The following is a 21,423-nucleotide window of genomic DNA, read 5'->3' as shown; positions in this document are numbered from 1 at the left end:
GTGTTAGCAATGGAGCTCCTTGTGCATTATCTGTCACAATACACAAAGGCCATCATGGAGGTCTAGTCTGTTTCTAGAGTCACACTGGGCAGACTCATCCCAGATATCTTCTGATGGGATGGGCTTCCTAAATGTAAGTGAGACGAATTCCATAATAAGCAATTTTTTGTTAAAAGACACACCCTAGAATATATTCTATGTGACTTTATGAGTTATTTATCAGCAATTGCTATGCCAATTGGAAGGCAGAAGCAGTAACAGGTTTTACTGTTGGATTACTTTCTTTCATCTTAAAATCTGCAAGCAGTGACTTTTTTAAAATTAGTTTAAGTAGGAGAAAGGCTTTCTTTGCTTACAGCTCACATCATATTCTCTCTTTTTTATTGCCACTGCATTTTACTTTAATATTTAAAATGCAAAGAAAATATATTCTAGGAATGAACTCCCAAACATATGTATATATTTACTAAATAAGGTTTGTAAAACATGCCAATGTTTTTAAAACACAAAGAAACTAAGGTATGACTGAAATAAAATCCTTGAGTTCATCTAAGCAATATAAGCTAAGGAATATACACAAAATAACAATAAGTTTCAGTTTTAAATAATGTAACTGCTTTTCCTAGTAAAGACTGTGATTTTTATTTTGAAATGAAAGGAAAACAGGTCAGCAACATCATACTGAAAAGCTTTTCACAGAAAAAATAAAATTATGGGTCTTGAAAGTTTAGGGCTTTTAATAATTTAGTACCTGTGGAATCCAGGCCATGTAACAAGGGAGAACAGATGACACACTGGGAGAATCATGCAGATTTTCTGAAAGTCGATTTCCATCGAAACGACAACCTTCCAGTTGTAAGCCACTGATCTGCCATGGAAATATAAAATATTCAAACATAAATAACAGAATTAAAATGTCAATAATGATTACACTGTGCTTTAATAAATGATGAACCTTTTTACTGTGAGCAAATTTTTAAATGACAGGAAATTAATTACTGTTATGTTCTTTGTGAGAATAGGAAACATGATTTAAAAGCAAGATCTGGACCACACTTCACTGTGAACTTCCTCTGATTTGGATTCACATTCTTTGAAATGCCAGAGAAAAATACCTGTAAATGTCATTAATTATGAAACTGCAGTTGCCTGGCATTTGATTAATGGAATTATGATAGCAACAGCCAAGTTCACAACCATTACAATGTCAAGAAGAAGAGAAGAACAATCACTGCAATAAGCATGACTTCCTGCTTGGAAGTCTGAGCTCAGCTTTCAAAGAATGGAATGTGCAACTACACAGCTTCAGCAGAGGCAAACAAAATACACTGAAATAATATGAGAGAAAATTTTATTTAACAAACTCAAAACTTCTTAGACAAGCATTTTGTTGTTTGGCAAAAAATTAAATAAGAATCACAGGTGCTCCTTAAGTAACTATGCAATGCTTTATTTGCAACATCTTTCAAGTGTTTTCTTTTAATTAAGTAATTTCAGCCTCTGAATTTAAGGTTCTATTTTTTTTTCTCTGGAGTCTTCCATAAGTTGGTGACCTCTATTCTAGATTCCTTAAAAATTAATTCCAATATTTGCTGATAGCTTTATATTCCTCAGTACAAATACTACTAGATTGCAAATAATAATATTAACATTAACATCAACAACAACAACAACAACAACAATAATAATAATAATAAAAATTTTTTTTTTTTTTTGGCCTGCTGAAGTGACAACTTCCATTTTAACAGTAATAAAACTTAATTCAATAATAACTTTTATGCAGCTTTTCAAAAGGCTAACTATCCAGCTGCAGCAGATATGTAACAGAAGCTACAATCTGAAAATCATCAGCCTGTTACACTATCGTACTAAAACCTGAATTAAATTTATCATACTGAGGTTTGCTTTCACCAAATGCATGGTTCATAAAGAAGTGCTGGAATTAGGAAATACAATGTTGCTGGAAATTGGAGGAGTGATCACATAAGGAAAATGGAGAAAAATGTAATTTTCCAATATATTTTCCCTTGCAAGAAATTTTGAAACATCTATCAGATTGCATAAAGGAGTTAAAGTATGATGTTACAATGAAGATTAGTATCATAGATGAAATGGATATAATTTCCTTAGGTAATTTTAGTATTTTAAAATTATGTATTTCACACCAAAAGATGGAATAAAGCAGTAACACAATGTGAGTTACTGTCATGACTGAAAAGCAATGCTTTCCTCCCCAGTGTTAGGGGTTTTCAATTAATAGTATATTAAGTGTAAACTAGCTAAGATTACATTTTGCATATTTAATCTCTAATTATTCTTTTGATTGTAGACAGGCATTACACTCTTCAAGAATTTGCTTCTTTAAACTCATATTTCTCTTTTATTCTCCCAGCTGAGCTGGAGAATCTTCCTTACAATGTGCAAGATGCAGATGTAAAAATTTTAATATGAAAAAAAATATTATAAAACATGGCTTTTAAAAAAGACACAGAACAAAGCTGTGGTTCTCCTTGGACAGACAGTGACCAGAAAAGTGACAATGCTCTTTAGAGCAATCTGTGCTTCATATAGACTAGGACTAACAGCAAAACCACCAAAGCTGTGGATAACCTGAACCAAAACAATCCCAGATGGAAAGTTCAGAGTAGACTTTTTGTCTAACTTTCACACAAATTTTAGAAAGATTCATCTCCTATGTTATTCTTTCTGTCCTTCTTGCTTTCTGCAGGGAATATTTTTAGGGATCATAGTTTAATAAATAACTGGCTAAGTTATTGCATAAAGATTGGTCTGATAAAGCGATTTCGAAGTTCATTGCCAGGGTGTTCAAAGGTCTGGCCATCCTGAACATCTCTGAAAGAAATTTCTATAGAAGTGGGTTACCTATTGAAAAAACTTTTTACTGCACTTTTCTTCTTTGGTATTTGCAGTCCCTTTGACACTACAGTTGTGGAAAATACCATTTGATCTCCTGGAAAACTTCTCCTGGAAACCAATGCTAGAAACTCCTTTGAAGATTAGGACCCAATTTCTACTTTCATTCAACATTAAAAGACATTAAGAAAAAAACCCTAGCAATACTAGAACAATGTACTTTCCATACCATTTGACTGAGTACACCAATATGCTTTCATTTCTATAATACACATTATAGAGAAATTACAAGTACTATGATAGACTTGAATTTCACAGCATCTGTAATATAATCATAGTATCTTTGAAACTCACCAGAGAGTAATGGCAGAATTGACCATAAATTTTAATTCTTACAAAGAATATGGCAGTTCACAGCTATCAGTACTAGTTTAGATTCAAAAAACTTATTTTTACACATTACAGACTATGTTTCTTTAAAATACCTTAGTAGAAAGTGGGCTGATACCATGGTCCAAAGCACATCTGTTTCCAAATTTCAAATTCTCTGCAACAGATCTTCCCTTACTAATTAATGCCATAATTTTCCATGACATGATCCAAACTGCAGCAGACTTTGGGAAGCCATATTTTCACTTCATTACCTCTACAGGCCTCCATCATTAATTTATTGACATTTTGGGATGGAGGTATACTGTAAAAAAAGACCTCTCAGCATGCCTTATAATAATATATCTGTCAGTTGCTAAGAGTATAGTTTTGATCTTAATACTCATATTGTGGATTTGAGACTCTCGGTAATTTTTTTTTTTTTACTGTGTATATTAAGTCCTACCCAATAAGTTTCTTACCATGTTTCTTCCTTTCTTTCACTCTTTTCTACAATACAGAAAATGGAATTGCAAAAGGAATGACTACCTGCTGTTGTGCAACAGCACAATCAGTGCACAAAGCAAACAGAAGAGATGTATTTGCATATCAATATGTAATTTTAGTGCAATAACCATACATTTTCAGTACCTTTTGTTAAAGAAACGTGGAGTGACATTAAAGAAGATGTAATTTCATACAGATTGATTCTAAATCAAATATTCATCACATCCTACTAGAGGAGATCCACTCCACATCATACATTTAAACCATCACCTGAATTAACACTGATAATTTAGCATCTCGTTTGATAATTCATATAAGACTAAGGTGTGTTCTTGGCCTGATTTTTCCTCTGCCTACTTTGCAGTTTCACTGACAGTTCTAGAACTGCACACTTCTAACTTACAGATGATCATGGGGTAAATTATTTGTATTTTTATGCATAGTAAGATCAACCATCTACAATTGCTGAAGCTTGATGCCATTTTTTAAAATCACAGCAAGACCAAGAAAGCATTTTCATCATACAGATTACAAGGAGATCTCCTTGTTCTTTCCTTGTCATAGAATAAATTCTAAGTCATCAAAACCTTTTAAAATAAAAAGTAAGAAAAAAATCTTGAAGAACATGTCTTCAAAGCCTGACAGTTTTCCTAAGAAAGTTATATAGAGTATGTGTGACTATCAGGTTTAAATTCACCTGTATTCCTACTTGTACTTCCTTCAACAGAGACATTCTATTAGGTTTTTAAATATTTGTTGATTCAGAGACTTGAGCACAACTCTCCCAGAGCCTGAAAGAGAGTCCCTCAACTCTGTGAGTACAAAATCAAGTCTCTCAGTGGAGTTAGTTACATGAAGTGAAATAATACCATTTGCATCAATTGAGACTGATAAACCTCAGAATAGCCTATACCATGGTCTGGTTCCTGCAGGGGAGTCTGGTAAGCTACAATTTCTTATTTAGGTGGGATAAAACAAGTCCCAGATATCTCACCACAGGATGTGTTCCAGGACTTAGTATTTTTGCTGATGGAATTCTCTTTCTTTGAGTTCCCACTCAGAATAGGTTCCCATTCAACAAAGTTAGCCTGAATTCTTGAAACTGCTGATACAACATTTACTTTACCAGTATTAAAATTCATAGTGCTCTGGTGAACCAACCTAAATGTACAATCCAGAGGATCCTTATCAAAAAAGATACATTTCAGAAAATTACTTTTCTGAATCAATAACAGTTTTATGCCCTAGTTATAGTCCCTCTTGTATGTAGCTTTACTAATGGGGAAGTCTCCTCTCAGTTCTCCATGAACATGAGGAAGGACTTATGGTAGGGAAATCTAAATATTCAGCATTGCAAAGGGTTCCAAAGCCTTTCCATTCATCAAAAAGGAACAGTGAAAATACTAGTGATTTCTTACTAACAGAGAATCAATGAGTATTTCTCTTACAGAGGAAAAGATAATATTCAAACCAAGTGAAGAAACCTGACAGGATTCTTATGTTTTGCTAAAAATAACCAATCACCTCACTGCTTCTTCTATTCTCAGGGCAGATGATTTCTCCTTAAACAAAATTCTCTTTTGATTTTAAATCCCTCTTAGAACATGACACATTCTTGTAAAGCAATAGATCATATACATTCACCTTTTGCCTACACACGATATAGACTGCCAACAGTGTACTTTAACTAGCATTGCCAAAAATTTATCCCATAAATTCTCAGACAGTAAAACATTTTAAACTTCAGTCAGAAGTTTAATATAAACTGGAGTACTGTAACAAAACTCTTTCCTCTCATTCTTTATTTGCCAAGCAGCTCTTTCAATCTGGCAACTGTAAAACACTGTGATATTTTTTAATATATGAATACACTGAGTTAATGTTGTTTAGGAGTTGAGGTACTTGACATTGACTTCTGATATTTTTCAGAGATGTTAACATGGTTTTGAAGAACTTCAAGCTCCTACAGTCTGCAACTGATAGCTAGGCTACTAGAATGACTGGTCTGAGAAGTGAAACTCAGTTTTGACTTACTGCTATGGCCTTAGAAGCCTTGGCTGAATCTGTAACCTCAGACCATGTGATTTGCAGATATATTTGTCATATAACAGATTTATACCAAGTCCTAAAAGTTCCCTGGTTTATTTATCTCCAACTTCTACAGACCTGTCTTCTCATGCTTCTTATGAAATGAAGCAGGCAAGCATTACTCTTACTTAAATATCAAGACTGAAGGATTTGCAAAATTACATTCTCTAGGTCCAACAGGAATTATTTCAACAAAGTTCAAAAGACTGCACTGTATTTAGGGCAGATTGGATGATTACAGTTATGTTTACTGGCTTTACAATATATTAAACTTTTAGGAGTATGAAATCTTACATATTCTGTATTAATAATTTTTGACAGTGTCAGAAGCCAGCTCAGAACCCTAAAATCTCCCCCACCCTTGTTTCTGTCTGCATTACTAGACTAGAGAAGGTCCCCTGCCACTTGCTCTCTCTCTCCTCATGCAGCAATCTCTGCTTCTGCTGCAGGGACCCCACAGCTGCTGCTGAGTTGTTGCACGGGGCACAAGTGTCTCTGTGGGGATGTGGTTTTAAGGGCTGTGCTCCATGCTGACCCAGAATGTGGAGCTGTGCAGCATTATTTTGGGATCAGCATATCTGTAAGAAGACACAGCAGAGAAAACTTATTTTGTCAATTCCCTACAAAATTAAGTATAGAAAAGGTGCACAGAGACCTTTGCTGACCAAAGTGGTAGTTTTACCTGGAATTAAGAAGTTAGTTAGTTAGAAGTTAGAAGCTAGTTAAGAAGCTAAATTAAATCATTTGAGGATTCATCTCTACTTTGCTGTCAAAGCAACCAGTGGTGGCTTTGTGGCTGCTGGCTGGGCTTAACTAACATTTAAAAATTCTTGGGTTTTTATCATATCAAAAAGTAGTCATCTTATGGTTTACTCTGGTTTATCTCCTTAGTAGTCTGCTTCCAGTGATTAAAGAAATTCTAACACATAGTCTTAGACTTATAGATTTACATTTTTATTTCCTCTGGCTACCAGCCACTCATCTATCTGGACAAGACCAAAATTCTAACTCATAAAAATTGCAGCTTCAATTTTCATCTAAGAGGTGGTTGAAGAGAATGGTGCAATAAGCTTAATTTTAAAATGAGAACAGTGACCAGGGAGAAGACAAAAGATAACTGCTTTTATTTTCGGTTTTCTGTGGAATTTTGCACTGTCATTTTAGTAGCTGTACACGATTTACCAGTCTTTTTACCTCTGGTAGACCAATTATTTATAGCTCAGTTTTCTAGGAAGTTTATGGGCAGATGACTTAGGTTATACTGATAAAACATCCTCATAAAATAGTAGTACAACATCCTAGTAAAATACCTTAACTTGGAGTTTGCCTTCCTGTATTCGCCCTTTCCATGAAGCTGTAAATTTGAGACTGTCCACCGAACACCTCATTACTCTGCAATGGAAACACACATACAGTAAATCTTACAGACGTGTAACAACAGGATAGCAAACAAAAAACCAAACTCAATGTATTTTCAATGTGTACCATATGATACTAAGTCTTACTTTGAAGAAAAATACATCTCTAACTGAAAAAAAAAAAAAAATCTAAGCATTTAAACAGGTAACCGCTACTTTACTTCAAGGCAAGAAATAAAAAAAAAGATGACTGATGACAGCAATTGACATAACTTTTTGGCTCTGTGTCCTCAAAATGAAATAACCATCCTCACACATAAGGAACAATGGCACATTAGCACAAATAGGCACATTATTTTTCCCTCACCTTGCAGTCTCCTGGCGTAAGGCATTGAGAAATGTGTCTGGATGAAACAGCTCAGAAAGGTCAAGGGTGTCTGACAACAGTTTCTGTTTCTCTGCTTTGTCTACCCAATTCTAAAAGAGAGAATAAAAAACAAAAAAAAAACAAAAAACAAAAAAAAAAAACAAAAAAAAAAAAAAAAAAGAAAAAAAGAAAAGAGATCCAGAAATAATTGAAATTATTATTTGATTTTTCTACATTTTGAGTTAATGTGGGTATGTCAATTATTATAATTAATTAAAAATGCTTGTGTAAACATACTGTAACCTCAAAGCTTAATTTCTATTATTTCACACTGGTAAAAAAGAAATGAATGCCCTCTTAAAAGATAAAGAAAATGAGCAGTTTATATGTAACATGACTCACCCATTCTAAATAAACTCATGTTTCATTCTTTGTTCATTGCAGCTTACTTTCCACAGTGAAATGTTATCATTGTATGATGAAAATTATAATTTCAACAATTTTATCATTGTTGAAACCCTATTTCACCTTTACTTATTGGGGTGTTTATGTTTTCCATCAAAATAGCTGCCATTCCTGTGTTTGCTTTAATAAGTTCAGGAAAATAACTGCATTCCTTTTAGGTACACTTTAAGATCATTTTTCCATATAAATAGCACATTGTATTGAAGAAACACTTGATTTTCAATCTGCAGTAACAGTTTCTATAACTACTTGCCAACAGGTTTTTTAAATATTCCTTACTACTAGGTTAATGCTGCCATTTTTAGTATATTAGTTGGAGACATGAATTCACAGAATTGATTATAAGATAAAAACTAGACTCTACTATACGTGGCAATAAATGAATCTAATAAAGGTGGGGGGAATAACTGTCCTCAATTATCCTTACAGAGCACATGCCTCAACCTTCTTCCACTCTTCTTACAGGCAGCTGGGAAGCCTGTTAGGAGCAGCAAGCTTGGAATTTCTCACCAATGCAACATCTTGCATGCCAGCATGGGAAAAGAGACACACATTGCACCTCGCCATCTTTATAAACCATGCCATCTTTATAATCCTAAGAAATGCAATCTTAGTTTGGTTCTCAAGACATTAACAATCTCAGGCAAAGAATTTGCTCTCTTCAGACAAGACATTTAGGAACCTGACTGGTTATACAACAGTTTACACTCAAAATCCTCTTCTGAAACGCTTACAATGTATCTCTTTGGTACAATTTATTTATATGATATAGTCACAGTCCTTACAATGGCACTGCAGTATGAACCTGAGGTCACTGTATAACCCACCCTACAAGTAAGTTCTTCACAGATATGTCTTCAAGGCCAGGTTGGATGGGGGTCTGAGCAACCTGGCCTAGTGGAAGGTGTCCCTGCCCATGGCAGGGGGATGGAACCAGATGATATTTAAGGTACCTTCCAACCCAAACCATTCTGTGATTCTGCAAATACTAAGATAGAAACTAATCAGAGAATAAGATTCCACATGCTGTCACATGAAATATAATATCAAAACAGAACAGAGAAAGACAAGCCCCACTCCTTTCTAGATACCAGCTCCCAGGAAATGATAAAATTGCTGCAGTCACTGAATAAAAAAATCTGGGAAGTTACACTCTCATCACACAATGTACCTGCCAAGAATCTATATCATGTTTAAAAATTACTTTTTTGTATTGTTTGAACTGCTGACAGATGAATAATTCCATAGAAGCACTTTGAAAGTGACAAAATCATCGAAAATGCAAGTAGATAACAGTAAGTTTTATTTTATTTTGGCAGTGTGTCACATATCTCCATAATGTTTCCACCATGTTAAAGCCTTTAATCAGTTTTGGTTTTTTTTATATGCCACATCACTGACTATAAGCCCTCAACCCAAATGATTATGAATCAGTTCAGAGATTTCTGCTTTCCATTTTCATTAGGTAAATGTACACAGTTAATGACTCTTATCTGCATGATTCCTTTAATGACTTTATATAACTTTATGAAACTTATGACTTCAATTTCTTTTATCATATCAGTAAATGTATTCTGATTAGGAGAGGTTTTGTAAATTGTTTTGTGTAATAAAAGTAGACATCACTTCAACTTGTAATTAATATAAACATTATATTGCTGTCATCAAATACATTTTTAATGTAACTACTAAAGAGAAACACTGTCAGGAACACAGATGTTTCTATCCCACCCAATTAAAAGACCAGTATGGGTAATATTAATTCTGAATTCATATAACTAATAGTACTAGGATGTACACAATAACAAAAACTTTCATTAGACCACAAAAGCAGAATTTTAATGTCTTGTACTGCTTGGTATAAACCTGAATATGCAGCTCATTTACATCCATTTAAATAAATAATTTTAGATGCAATCAAATGTATTTTACAACCCAATTGTAAAAAATATCCTTATGTTTATTTCAGTCCTATAAGATCACATGACAGCCTATTAGGGAAATGCTACAGTCTCAAGAGACAACACCAATCTATTAACAGATCATTTGTCACTGGTAGTGCCACTGCCATAGGGCTGGAAGAGATCAGGTGTTGACGGGAAGGAAATTTAAGCTAAGCTGTAGAAAGACTGAAGTGATGTTTCTTGAAAGGGAGAAATCCCTCACCCATCCCAAATCTGATAGAAACATGTATTTGTCAAAGTGATGAAAAGTTGTTTGACTTCTTATTCATCTTGGATGGCCATGCAGCATTTCAGTCTGAAGGGCTTTCTTCCATCACCAACTCTTATATAACCAACAATGTGGTCTACAGTCCGAATATCCTAACTCTGAAAATAAGTTTATTCCAAAATGTAAGAAAAAAACCATCATCCACTCTTCTTTGCAACTGTTTATTTTTAAAAATCATTATTTCAATATTTTCTGAATATTTCTCATTACAATTACACTAGGAATTTAATTGTCTGTGATAGATTAATTTAGAAAATTATTACTATTAGAAATATAATATCAAAACTTATCAGCAATAGCCAAAATGCTTGCAAAGAATTCCTAGGAGGGTATTTCAAAACTTCCATTAATGTGGGGTTCTGTTTGCTATAATAAAAACATTTTATTTTCTTTTTTTTCCCCTTACAAAAACAAATCTATTAGCATGGTCTCAGGTAATTCAAATAATATTTTTTCATGCATCTTAACATTCAATAAACATCTATTCCACTTTCAGAGAGAAGTCTTCCTTATCATCAATAATCCCAAAGCAAACTGAGTGCCTCACTGAACAGTGGAAGAATAAGGAGGCTGCCAGATTTTCACATTATTATTTATACAGCTTTAGGAACACAGAACTCCTCTAAAATGAAGCAAATACTCTTCCTTCACCAGTTTTAATTAATTCCAAATGTATATTATTCTACTGCATTTTTCTATTTCTGTGGTCCCCAAAGAGAACTTATACTGGAAAAGAAAATCCTATAAATCACCACAGAGGTGATTTCATTTTTGTGCCTAAATGGAAAATTGTATTCAGTGTTACACACATAAGCACAGCCAGGAACCATACAGTATAATTCTGTTTTTCTACAAGTTTTAGAAGTTTTCCACATTACTAGGGAAAAATATGCAGAACTTTGGCTAAGTCTGGCAGTAAATGATGGTGAGTAGCACTGCTAGGGGAGTCAGTACTCAATTAACTGGAGTTTAGACTGAGCCAAGGTCAAACAAGCAGTTATGCTACAATCCCATTTTCCTCACAGTGCAGCAGCTGTTCTACAGGTGTGCTCCAAAGTGCAGGCATTCAATGATAAACACCAGCAGGAATGACAGTATTACAGCTCAAAGAAATGAAACAGAAGGATTTTTGTAGGCACTGAGCCCAGAGGGGGTAATGCCTAGGGTTCTGAGGAACAACAGGTATACAACAATTCGCTCCCTTGTGGTAATTCTTTGTATGTGAAATCCTTCAGCCTTTATTCTTGAGGGAGCTATCCTTCATTAAATGAATGTGTGAATATTGCAGTATTTCAGATATATGATAAGGTGTTGGCCCATACTTACAAATGATAAGTAACAGAGTAATTTAATTTGGAGTTTATGTTTGATTTTTTTTTTCCTTTTTCTCTTCTTCCTTTCCTTTCCTTTCCTTTCCTTTCCTTTTCCTTTCCTTTCCTTTCCTTTCCTTTCCTTTCCTTTCCTTTCCTTTCCTTTCCTTTCCTTTCCTTTCCTTTCCTTTCCTTTCCTTTCCTTTCCTTTCCTTTCCTTTCCTTTCCCTTTCCCTTTCCCTTTCCCTTTCCCTTTCCCTTTCCCTTTCCCTTTCCCTTTCCCTTTCCCTTTCCCTTTCCCTTTCCCTTTCCCTTTCCCTTTCCCTTTCCCTTTCCCTTTCCCTTTCCTTTCCTTTCACCACTGGCTACTGCTTTAAACCAAATACTATTAAAGCTTTATTTCAGTTTTCCACACCTCAGAGCCCCCCTGTTTGTTGAGGAAGTCTGAGCAATAACAGCACAGTGTTACAGCATGAATGTTCTCGGTCCCTCAGCATCAGCATGCTGGCTAACCATGTGCTAGAAGCAGATACACAGTAAGGCACAGGTGACAGAAACATAAGCAGATGTGATCTCATTATGGTTACTATATTAGCTCATTGTTTATCAAAACAGAAACTTCCCCTGAATTTCTGTTTCCGACATTTAATATGGATACCAGAATGATGCATAGGAACTGCAACAACATTCCTACAAGTTCATGACTGACATATGCCAAAAATATCTACTTCCAGATATTTCCTGTATGACCACTAAACACAGAATCCAGTTAAGCAATACTCCTATGCTTCATGCCTTCTAGTCTCTTTTCCCAAGTACATCAGTCACCAAGCACTAGATTGTATTTGCAGTTATACAGCAAGTGTATAACTGGGTAAGGAAGCCTAAGAACTGGAACTATTCCTTGGTGAAATCAACTCTCCATCTCCAAAAATAAGTTGCAGAGGACAGAAAACAGTGGCATACAATATTCTAGTGTAGATAACAGACTAGACTGTCTACAATAATACCTGGACAAAGTCAGGACTACCTCAGATATAAATCCTTTACAGAGCTCTGGAGCAGGGATGCTGAAATCTATACTGTGATGGTGCTGGTGTGACTAAACAGGGATAGAGAATACTCAATATATTGGCCACTGGTAATGATGGGATGCACTGCAGTAATTTGTTTTATAGTACCAGCTCAAAGGCTACATTATAATGAAGAGAGCCAACAGAGAACTGCTTACTTTGCCATGGCTCATTTTCCCTGGTAACACTCCATGAAATACAGATTTTCCATTAGCATCTCCCTCACAGTCCTTGTTCCTTTACTGAAACAATGACCCCTTGAATAGCAGTAACCAGTCTCTTTCCATTTTTTTCATTCTCGTTTACCAGTCATTTATTTTTTGTTAACATCCTCTCTTAAGGCTGTCAAAATACAGAGAAACTATCTCACCCATGCCGGTGTCACAGAACTCTACTATATTAGCAACTATTGAGGCTTAACTAACTCTCAGACAAGTAAAAATGTTAATCAAACAGACTAAAGCAATCTAATCAGAAATTGCTTAACTCTGTGGGGCCCATATCCCAAAATGCCTAGAAGATACCACAATTAAAAGGCAAAGAAGGAAATCTGGGTTTTTCACATGAGAAAAAGAGATTACCAAATGGAAACAGTGGCTGGTGCCACTCCATTTAAACAAAGGAAGTAAATGATGTCATGGATAGTCTGTGATGTGGCATCCTGGCACACCCTCTTACACTCCATTAAACAGTACACTCCAATACTGCTCAGATTAGCAAATAGTTTGTTCAAAAGAGAGATTACTGCTCAGACTAGCAAATAGTTTGTTCAAAAAAAGAACAACTTTGTGTAGATGCCGAATATAATTAAATTTGGTTTTTTTTAAATTGATGCAGTAAGCTAGTATGGATTGTTGTTTGCTCCTACATTGTAAAGCTATGGCAGTTAGCAAAAATATACCTCAAGTGCAGCATATAAGCTCTCTGAAGCTCATAAAACCTTTTGTTAAACCCAAAAGCAAATTTCACTTGTTATGGCCAATTCCAAATGAACAGCTCATCATAAAGGCTGTAGGTCTCTTTCAGATGTCCTGTCACATGAGAAAGCTAAGAGAATGCTGCAGAGCATTAGCATGGTATAAAACTTCATTCACGCCTGTTCTCAGGAAGCCAGAAAAACATGCATTAGGGAGCAATTCAAGGAAAAAATATTTCACCATTTGTTAAACACCACATTTTCTTTTCTTGTTATATTTTAAAATTAATTTTTGCTTTCTTTTTACTTAGCTATAATGGATTTAGTTTTTAAATTACTTCCATCATAGAAACAATTTATTCATAAAATTAAACATTTTGGCATCCAATCCAATTGCAATTCAGAGTAGCTCCAAATTCAACACCAATTTAGCTTGCCCAGCGCACAGTCTACTGTAGTTCTGTGAATCTCCAAAGATACCTCCACAAATCATATATTTCCACGAACATCTCTGGACAATATGGGTAATGTTTCTTAATTTAGAAGCTGAAAACTAGACAAGTGTTTCAGATGTGGCCTCAAAAGTGTAGAAGAATTAATAACTGCCTTTGACCATTTGTAAGGTCATTAGGAATTTTGCATTTCTATGGTATCTTTGGATTTACACATTGGTTTCAGTTTCATTATTTTAGTAATATCTTAATGTGTTCTTTATTTGATGGATTCTTCTGTTGATATATCCAAATCAGTGCTCTTTCTCAGTGTGATAAAATACATGAATACACATGACAGAGCAAATCTTCATAGCTTTGTAATCTGCATATCTGAAGAATGAACAATATTTGGTTTAGTTCTAATTTATTTACTGCCTTTTGCTGATATATAAGTAATTTCAATTGCTTAATTTATTGCATGGGACAATGAAATCTTAGAAATAATACTGAAAATGTTAATTATAGAAAACGTAGAAGAAAACACACTGTGCGTATAAGGAAAAGCACACACAATGCTGCAAAACAGTATAAACCTGACAGGAATTTTGAAATTCAAGTTCAGATGTAGAGAACAGATTTCTCATTGGATCATAACTCTCTTAGTTCAGAGTGACTGTGTGGAATTACCACTACAAATATCTCAATATGCTTTTGCATACTGTCCTTCATATGGGGGCACACATTCTAATTTAGTCGCTATTTATAGCACTCAGCCGAACACACTGGGAAACATCATAGAGCAGGAGGGCATTTATCCTTCCTGCCTTTATGCTTCACTTACACACCTTAAATAGGATCTAGGCTTCCCATCACTCTTAACAACTCTTCTACTTTGACTCAGGTTTTGTTTCTTCTTTCTTTAATTATGTACCTTGCTGAACATTTAGAAACAAAGACTACATCAGAAAGAATTCTACCAAGTAAAAACCAAACAACAAAATGAACAAAACCCCAAATCTGAATGCCTTTCTGTTGACTTCAGTTTTAAAATTCAGTCATGTCTGTTTACAGAATTGCTGAGTGCACTTTCATCCTGCTCTGATTGCTTCATTTGACTGTGAATTCCCAAGAGTAAAACTACTGCACACTCAACAGATAAGGAAGGGTTTAGTCAAGAATTATTCTTATGACTCTTTTCCTTCACAAACGAAATTTGAATTGACAGCCTTGAAACTTAAAAGGCTCCAAAATTTTAAATATTTTTTATATATTGGCAAATGGATACAATATGAAACTGCTGTAATTTCAAATTCAATAATACTGCATCTCCTTCAAAGAGAGAAAAATAGGTCAGGATGAGGTTACATCTCTGCCTTCCTCCAAAGAAAAGATTGCTAATTAGGGATGATGCTCACTTGTGGAATGGAAATCCGCTTCTAATAAAAAATGAGCTTATTTTTAAATACATATCTGCAAATGATATTTAAGAAATAGTTACAGCATGTTAACATTGATTATGACCTATTAAAATCTCAAAACAGGAGATAAAATATTTTGCAAACTGCTACACCAATCCAGTTCCCAGCAAACCATCTAGAGGTTAAAAAAGAGCCACGATCACACTACCTTTTTGTTACAAAGCTAATTTATTTCTACATATTCCACATAATTTACTTCTATGTATGAGCTTCTAACTACATATTCTGAAATCAGAATTACAAATAAAACAATAACAATGGATTTTTAATAGATTGCTTACTTTTAGTAGATACAATATTTCTGTCAGTGTAGTGGTGATCAGAATAGCAAGTTACTGTGACCAAGGACAAGTCCCACCAAACCAACCCAGTGGTCTTTTATAATGGAGTGATTATAGCACTGAGCAAGGGCAGGGCTACATATTGGGAGCCATCTATCTGGATATCTGTAAAGCCTTTGACATGGTCCCTCACAACATTTCTCTTTCAGAGAGAGACGGATTTGATAGGTAGATTGGGAGATTGATAAGAAATTGGTTGGATGGTCACATGCAGAGGGTGTTGATCGATGACTCAGAGTCCCAGTGAACATCAGTGACAAGTGGCGTCCCCTCACGGGTCAACACTGGAACCAGTGTTCCTCAATACCTTCATTAATGGAATAGATAAAGGGATCAGGTGTACCCTCACCAACTGAAGGACAGGATGCCACCCAGAGGGACCCAGCCAGGCTTGAGGAGTGGGGCCCTTGGAATCGCTCGAGGTTTAACAAGACCAAGTCCAAGGTGCTGCACCTGGGTCACGGCACCCCCTGGTACCAGCACAGGCTGGGGATGAGCAGATGCAGAGCAGCCCTGCTGAGAAGGATGTGGGGGCACTGGTAGGTGAGAGGCTGGACATGAGCTCTCTCTAATTTGAAGTTGTCTTAAAAAAGCAAAGCAGATTGATGGGATGAACCTACAAATTGGTGCATTAGCATGTGCTGCAGCCTTCTCATTTATTAATGGATGGAATTTAAAATTACCAGTTTTTGACAGAATAACAGAAGGACTCATTTTCATATGTGAATGATAATAACATCGTTTTCTACCACTTGTACTAAAATTAACCTTTTTTGCTTGAGCTTTTGTCAGACAAGACTATCCATTTTACTCTGCTTTCTCTTTTGCAGACAGCTCTGTCCATAATAAAAGAGATACAGTGAAAAACAAGTTATTAGAAAGAGAGCAATCTACACTTTTAATTTTGACAGATTCAATGCATAAAATTGATTAATATTTTATCATTGCATCTTTTCATCTTTCTTCCTGTATTGTGAAAATGTATCTTGTAGCTTAAAGAGAAAAATCAATAAATGATCATTACTATTTTAGTTTAAATGAAGGATATCTACTACAGCTTTGCATCTTCTACAATATATAGCACAGCTTTTTGTAATTTACTAAGTATATAAATACTATCTTGCATTCATAGAAGAAATACAGAATACTAAATCTAGGTTTTTTAATTTAAATCTAGGTTAGGAAAGAAAGATAATTTTCTTTAAAAGATTGTAATTTCATACATAATATCTGTAGAGACAATGACCTGGGTTTGTCCTCTTTTATTCAACACTTACAAAAAGTCATTTTATGAGTAATTATCTCCTGAAATAAATATTTTATAATCAAAGAGCTGAATAATTGCTTAGCAGTATGATAAGGGGTACTGCGCAAACTTCTAGTTACAAGGTAGTATTTCATAATTTCAACAGAACAGCCATTCTCACAAAACATGCCTAGAATTTCAAGACTTTAATGAACAGCCACTGAATTCTGTTGAAACAAATTACTTTTCTCAACAGTTAAGCCTGATATTTATTAAAATGCCCATAACTTGTGGATGCCTCAGTTTAACAGAGCACCAAACACTCACTGGGAATAAGCTTCAACAGCTCACAATGAAATGTGAGCTGGGGAAATGAAAGGAAATGCAGGTAGTGATATTTTCCCTTTTCCAATGCTGCTTTTTAGAAACTGTTTTTCCAGTTTTTTGTGCAACTCTTTCTTGTGCAAAAGGCATGTTTTTCCAAAACTTGAGATAAGTACAGCTCATTGGCAACTGAAATTATTTACCTTTGAAATAGCATAGTTTGCAGATTTAAAACCTACTGTATTTTGGAGGAAAAGAAACATTTCACTACAAAAAAAAAAAAAAAGTTATATTTAATTTTGGGCACCACAATATATGAAAAATATTATGTTATTAGAGAGTGTCCCAAGGAGGGCTGCAAATATGGTGAAGGGCCTGGAGGGGAAATTGCATCAATGCATTAACACAGCTTTCTGTAAGAGTACAAAAAATGCTTCAGCTTTTGCTTTAATTTCCTTGGATATTAGATCTTATTTCAATGGACAACTCCTATTATCCATCCATGTCCAAACCTTTTATCTCCCATTCTGTTTGGTCCCTCGTTTGGATGGTGCATTTTTACAAAGCACAACTGCTCTATATCAGCCATTACTTAATCAATGCAATCTAAATGAGACACTGATTAGAAAGGACATGATAAAACAGCTGCTAAGAACTTCAAATTTGCCTGTCAGAGACAAACAAAACATTTTTTTAGTAGAACTTGCAAATTTCCAATTTTTACCAAGCAGTTATTAATTAGATATAAGGTCTTAAAAGACATATCCTGGCTGATAAATTTGGAACAAAGTAAAATCATTTTGCAACATTATGAGAACTGAGGGAGCCAAATGAAGATCAGTTCCTTAGCAGATAATGTTTGGCTGCAGTTTTATTTTTGTTTTGATATTCATGACAGCTAAAGAGAGAACCTAAGAAAAACAGCAGAAAAATGCTAATTCTTCAGAATAATGTGGAAATTTGAGCTAAAATAATGGAATGGGTGGATTTAAAACACAACACTTTTATGAATTTTTGTGCTTCAATATTAGAATACTGAATCTGGAGTATTCTGCACTGTACAGATACCTAGGTAACAGCTCTTCAAATAGAGAGTCATGAGAGGAACAAGGACAAGGTGGGGAACCAGCCAAACTAATCTATCTGAATCAGCCTTTCCTAAAACTGTACAACACAAACCATTAAGCTATTGTCCCTGCTGCAAACTGCTAAGGCAATGTATTAGAAAACACTCTGAAAACTAAGTGTGATTACTTGGACTGGGATAGGCCTTATTATGGAGTGCCCAAGTGAATGAATAGCAGGACTCGGCATGGCTATTCTGGATTTGTACAAGATTTATTATGTGAGTTCTTTAACCTGGTGAAAATTGAGAGGATTTGATTCCCTCGGTTTTCTAATAGCAGCCTTTCTGCCTGTTATCAGCGAATGAATATTTAATATCACAGCCCAGATACCTGGGGTTCCTATTCCCAGAAGGTTTTATAGTACATTCAGCAAGCAATTTCCAAGATTTCAAACCTCATTTACCTTGGGCATCCAATCCACCTTTCTGGAGACCTAATTGTTGAAACGGAGGAATAGGGTTCCAAAACAGGAACAAAGTCATTCTTCCTTAAACAGTAAAAGACCATTAAAATAGTAAAAATCTTATACTAGGTGATCAAACTGGTATTGAAGTTAAATATTACCATGTTAGATTTTACTCAGGATGGAAAGGGACAAGAGAACACACAATTTCAACAAAACCTTTCATAAATTATGCAACTAAAAACTTTCAGTATTCATAAACATGTCCCTGATTAGAACTCTGAAACTGGTGCTTATGATTCTGAGGTCAGAATGTACACTGCAAGACTTCTAGCAGCTTTCTAACTCAACAGTCATCCAAAGGAAGTACCGTTTTTGTAAATGACATAAAACTAGATGAGTCCAAAAGAATGAAATATAAGGTCTTCTTGGAACAAGAAGAGTTTGGGATTCCTTTTTGAAAAGGAGAATTTAAGCTCTTTATTTCATTCTAGTGGAAACAAAAATCAATTTCCAATTTGTTGACCTGAAACAATTTTTAAGGTTGCTATTCAGCTGACATTTGCCTGGGCTGCTGTTTTGCCTCTTGGTAGCTGCAGTTCTGAGTCTGCTCTCTCTCCTTCTCTCTTGCTGGTATCCACAGCCATGAGAAGACACTTATCTAGAGACTGGGATGCATTTAATACCATTATAGGCTGATGTGCCTTATTGCTGAGCTATGATCATGAACCACAGGAGAGGGAAACCACAGAAAACATTTAGGGTGCCATCATGAGGAAACTGACAGTAAAAGGACCAAGAATTAAACTTATACAATGACCACTGATGATTCATACATTTCATATCTTAATGTTGGTAGCAAATATATCACTATAGACAGACAAGCTGAAGCACAATATTATGAAGTTCAATGTCAGCACTGCTAATTGAAAGTATTCAGAACTCCATCTTAGAAGAATGTTCAATACATAACATTTGCTTCAATTTAAAGCAAAAGCTACCATCCAAATATCAGAACTTTCACCGGGAAAGAAACCACCTATTTACATCAGGTCTGTCACCACAACATAGTACACAGCAACATATGGCTCTACTGCATTTTACATACACAAATTTCTTCACACTTTCATTAGGCAGGGGTTTTTTTGGTTGGGTTTTTTTTTTGTTTTTTTTTTTTTTTGTTTTTTAAATTTGCTTTTTACTGAGTAAATTCAGACCTAAAAAAAATGCAACACCTGTTGTTTTTCTGCCTGTTGTTGTGTAATGCTCTCAGAACATCTTTACACTTCTATAAATTCTGCTATAAATATTTTACCATCTGGCCTATATTTTGTGTTCCTCCCCATTCCCATTAAATGCTTGCTGCAGTTGCTTTTATTGTTTCCTGCACTGGCAGCAAACCACTTGACAAGGCAGCCTTTAACTAATAGCATAGGCAGAGACTTACTCCATCCTTAGTAAATGTAATCCTTTAGTACAACTTTGATCTTTCAGTGTCTCCTATTTTGTCTTAAAAATGCCTAAATTAAACCTTTGTCAAACAGTACAGTGTAAGTCAATATCTTACAGTTAATGTAACAGAGGGACATAAGAGTAACTAAAAAAAAAAAGCTTATAAAGCTGGTCATATAAAACTAATCCAAAATATGGCATTTATTGAAATATAAATCAGAAGATAATTTTCAGAGTTGTGAGATATCTTTACTGAAGCCCTTATTGAATTTCTGAATACTCACCTAGAATTACCTACTGATTAATTATATTTATAAAATCAATAATGAAAAGATAATTAAAAAATGATCAAGACTAATCAGGAAAATGTAATGGGCACAGTCAGGATTTGGAATCACATTTAAGCAAAAAGATGATTCAACTGAAATGCCTAACTAGAAATAATCTACATTTTATAATAATGTACAATATAGAAATTCACACACTGTATTTTGGATGTGATTTGACTAGAAGCTTGAGATGCAAAACAGACTGATACTTTATTATTAAGAATTGCTCCAAACACAACTATATTACATATTTGACATTAAAGAAATAAAATGAGACAACCAGTAGCTATTATCACTAATAAAAATTTAATATCATGTACTGCTTATGGACACAATCAAGTATCTACTGCAAAGCTGTGGCTTAATAATCTTTCTCTCTCTTACAATAAATAACTGTTAAAAACTGTAAATGAGTCCTTCATAACTTTCATAAAAATTACTAATCCAAATGTACCATTTTGTCAGTAGTTTGAGAAATGAGAAAGGAAGATTACTATCATGGTAATGCAGCAAATATAATGCAACACATTAGTCAATAGCTGACTGGAGTATTATATGGAAATAAAAGCTTCTGGAATATGAGTGGTTGAAAATCACCTGTTACTATTAACACTAATTTCATCCTGTTACCTCTGCATACTTTGCATGGGAGGTGCACTCCACACAGAAGCTCAATCTTTAATCTCAGACTTCCACTAAAAATAAATCATATTTTTAAGGAAAATTGCAT

The 21,423-nt window shown here is 34.7% G+C and overlaps 1 protein-coding gene across 1 annotated transcript in view; it reads right to left on the bottom strand.

Annotated features, from left to right (window-relative positions):
* The window catches only part of DYNC2H1 (dynein cytoplasmic 2 heavy chain 1), a 142,836-nt gene that overhangs the window by 3,181 nt on the left and 118,232 nt on the right, over window positions 1–21,423 (bottom strand). Inside the window, exons 86-88 of the mRNA XM_058800623.1 lie at window positions 7,564–7,673; window positions 7,149–7,230; window positions 752–868 (exon numbers count right to left, since the gene is read on the bottom strand). Of these exons, the coding sequence (XP_058656606.1) occupies window positions 752–868; window positions 7,149–7,230; window positions 7,564–7,673 (309 nt within the window). The remainder of the gene's footprint in view (window positions 1–751; window positions 869–7,148; window positions 7,231–7,563; window positions 7,674–21,423) is intronic.

Source organism: Ammospiza caudacuta, chromosome 2, assembly GCF_027887145.1.
Source record: "Ammospiza caudacuta isolate bAmmCau1 chromosome 2, bAmmCau1.pri, whole genome shotgun sequence".
Taxonomy (NCBI): Eukaryota; Metazoa; Chordata; class Aves; order Passeriformes; family Passerellidae; genus Ammospiza; species Ammospiza caudacuta.
This window is presented reverse-complemented; position numbering and strand designations above follow the sequence as displayed.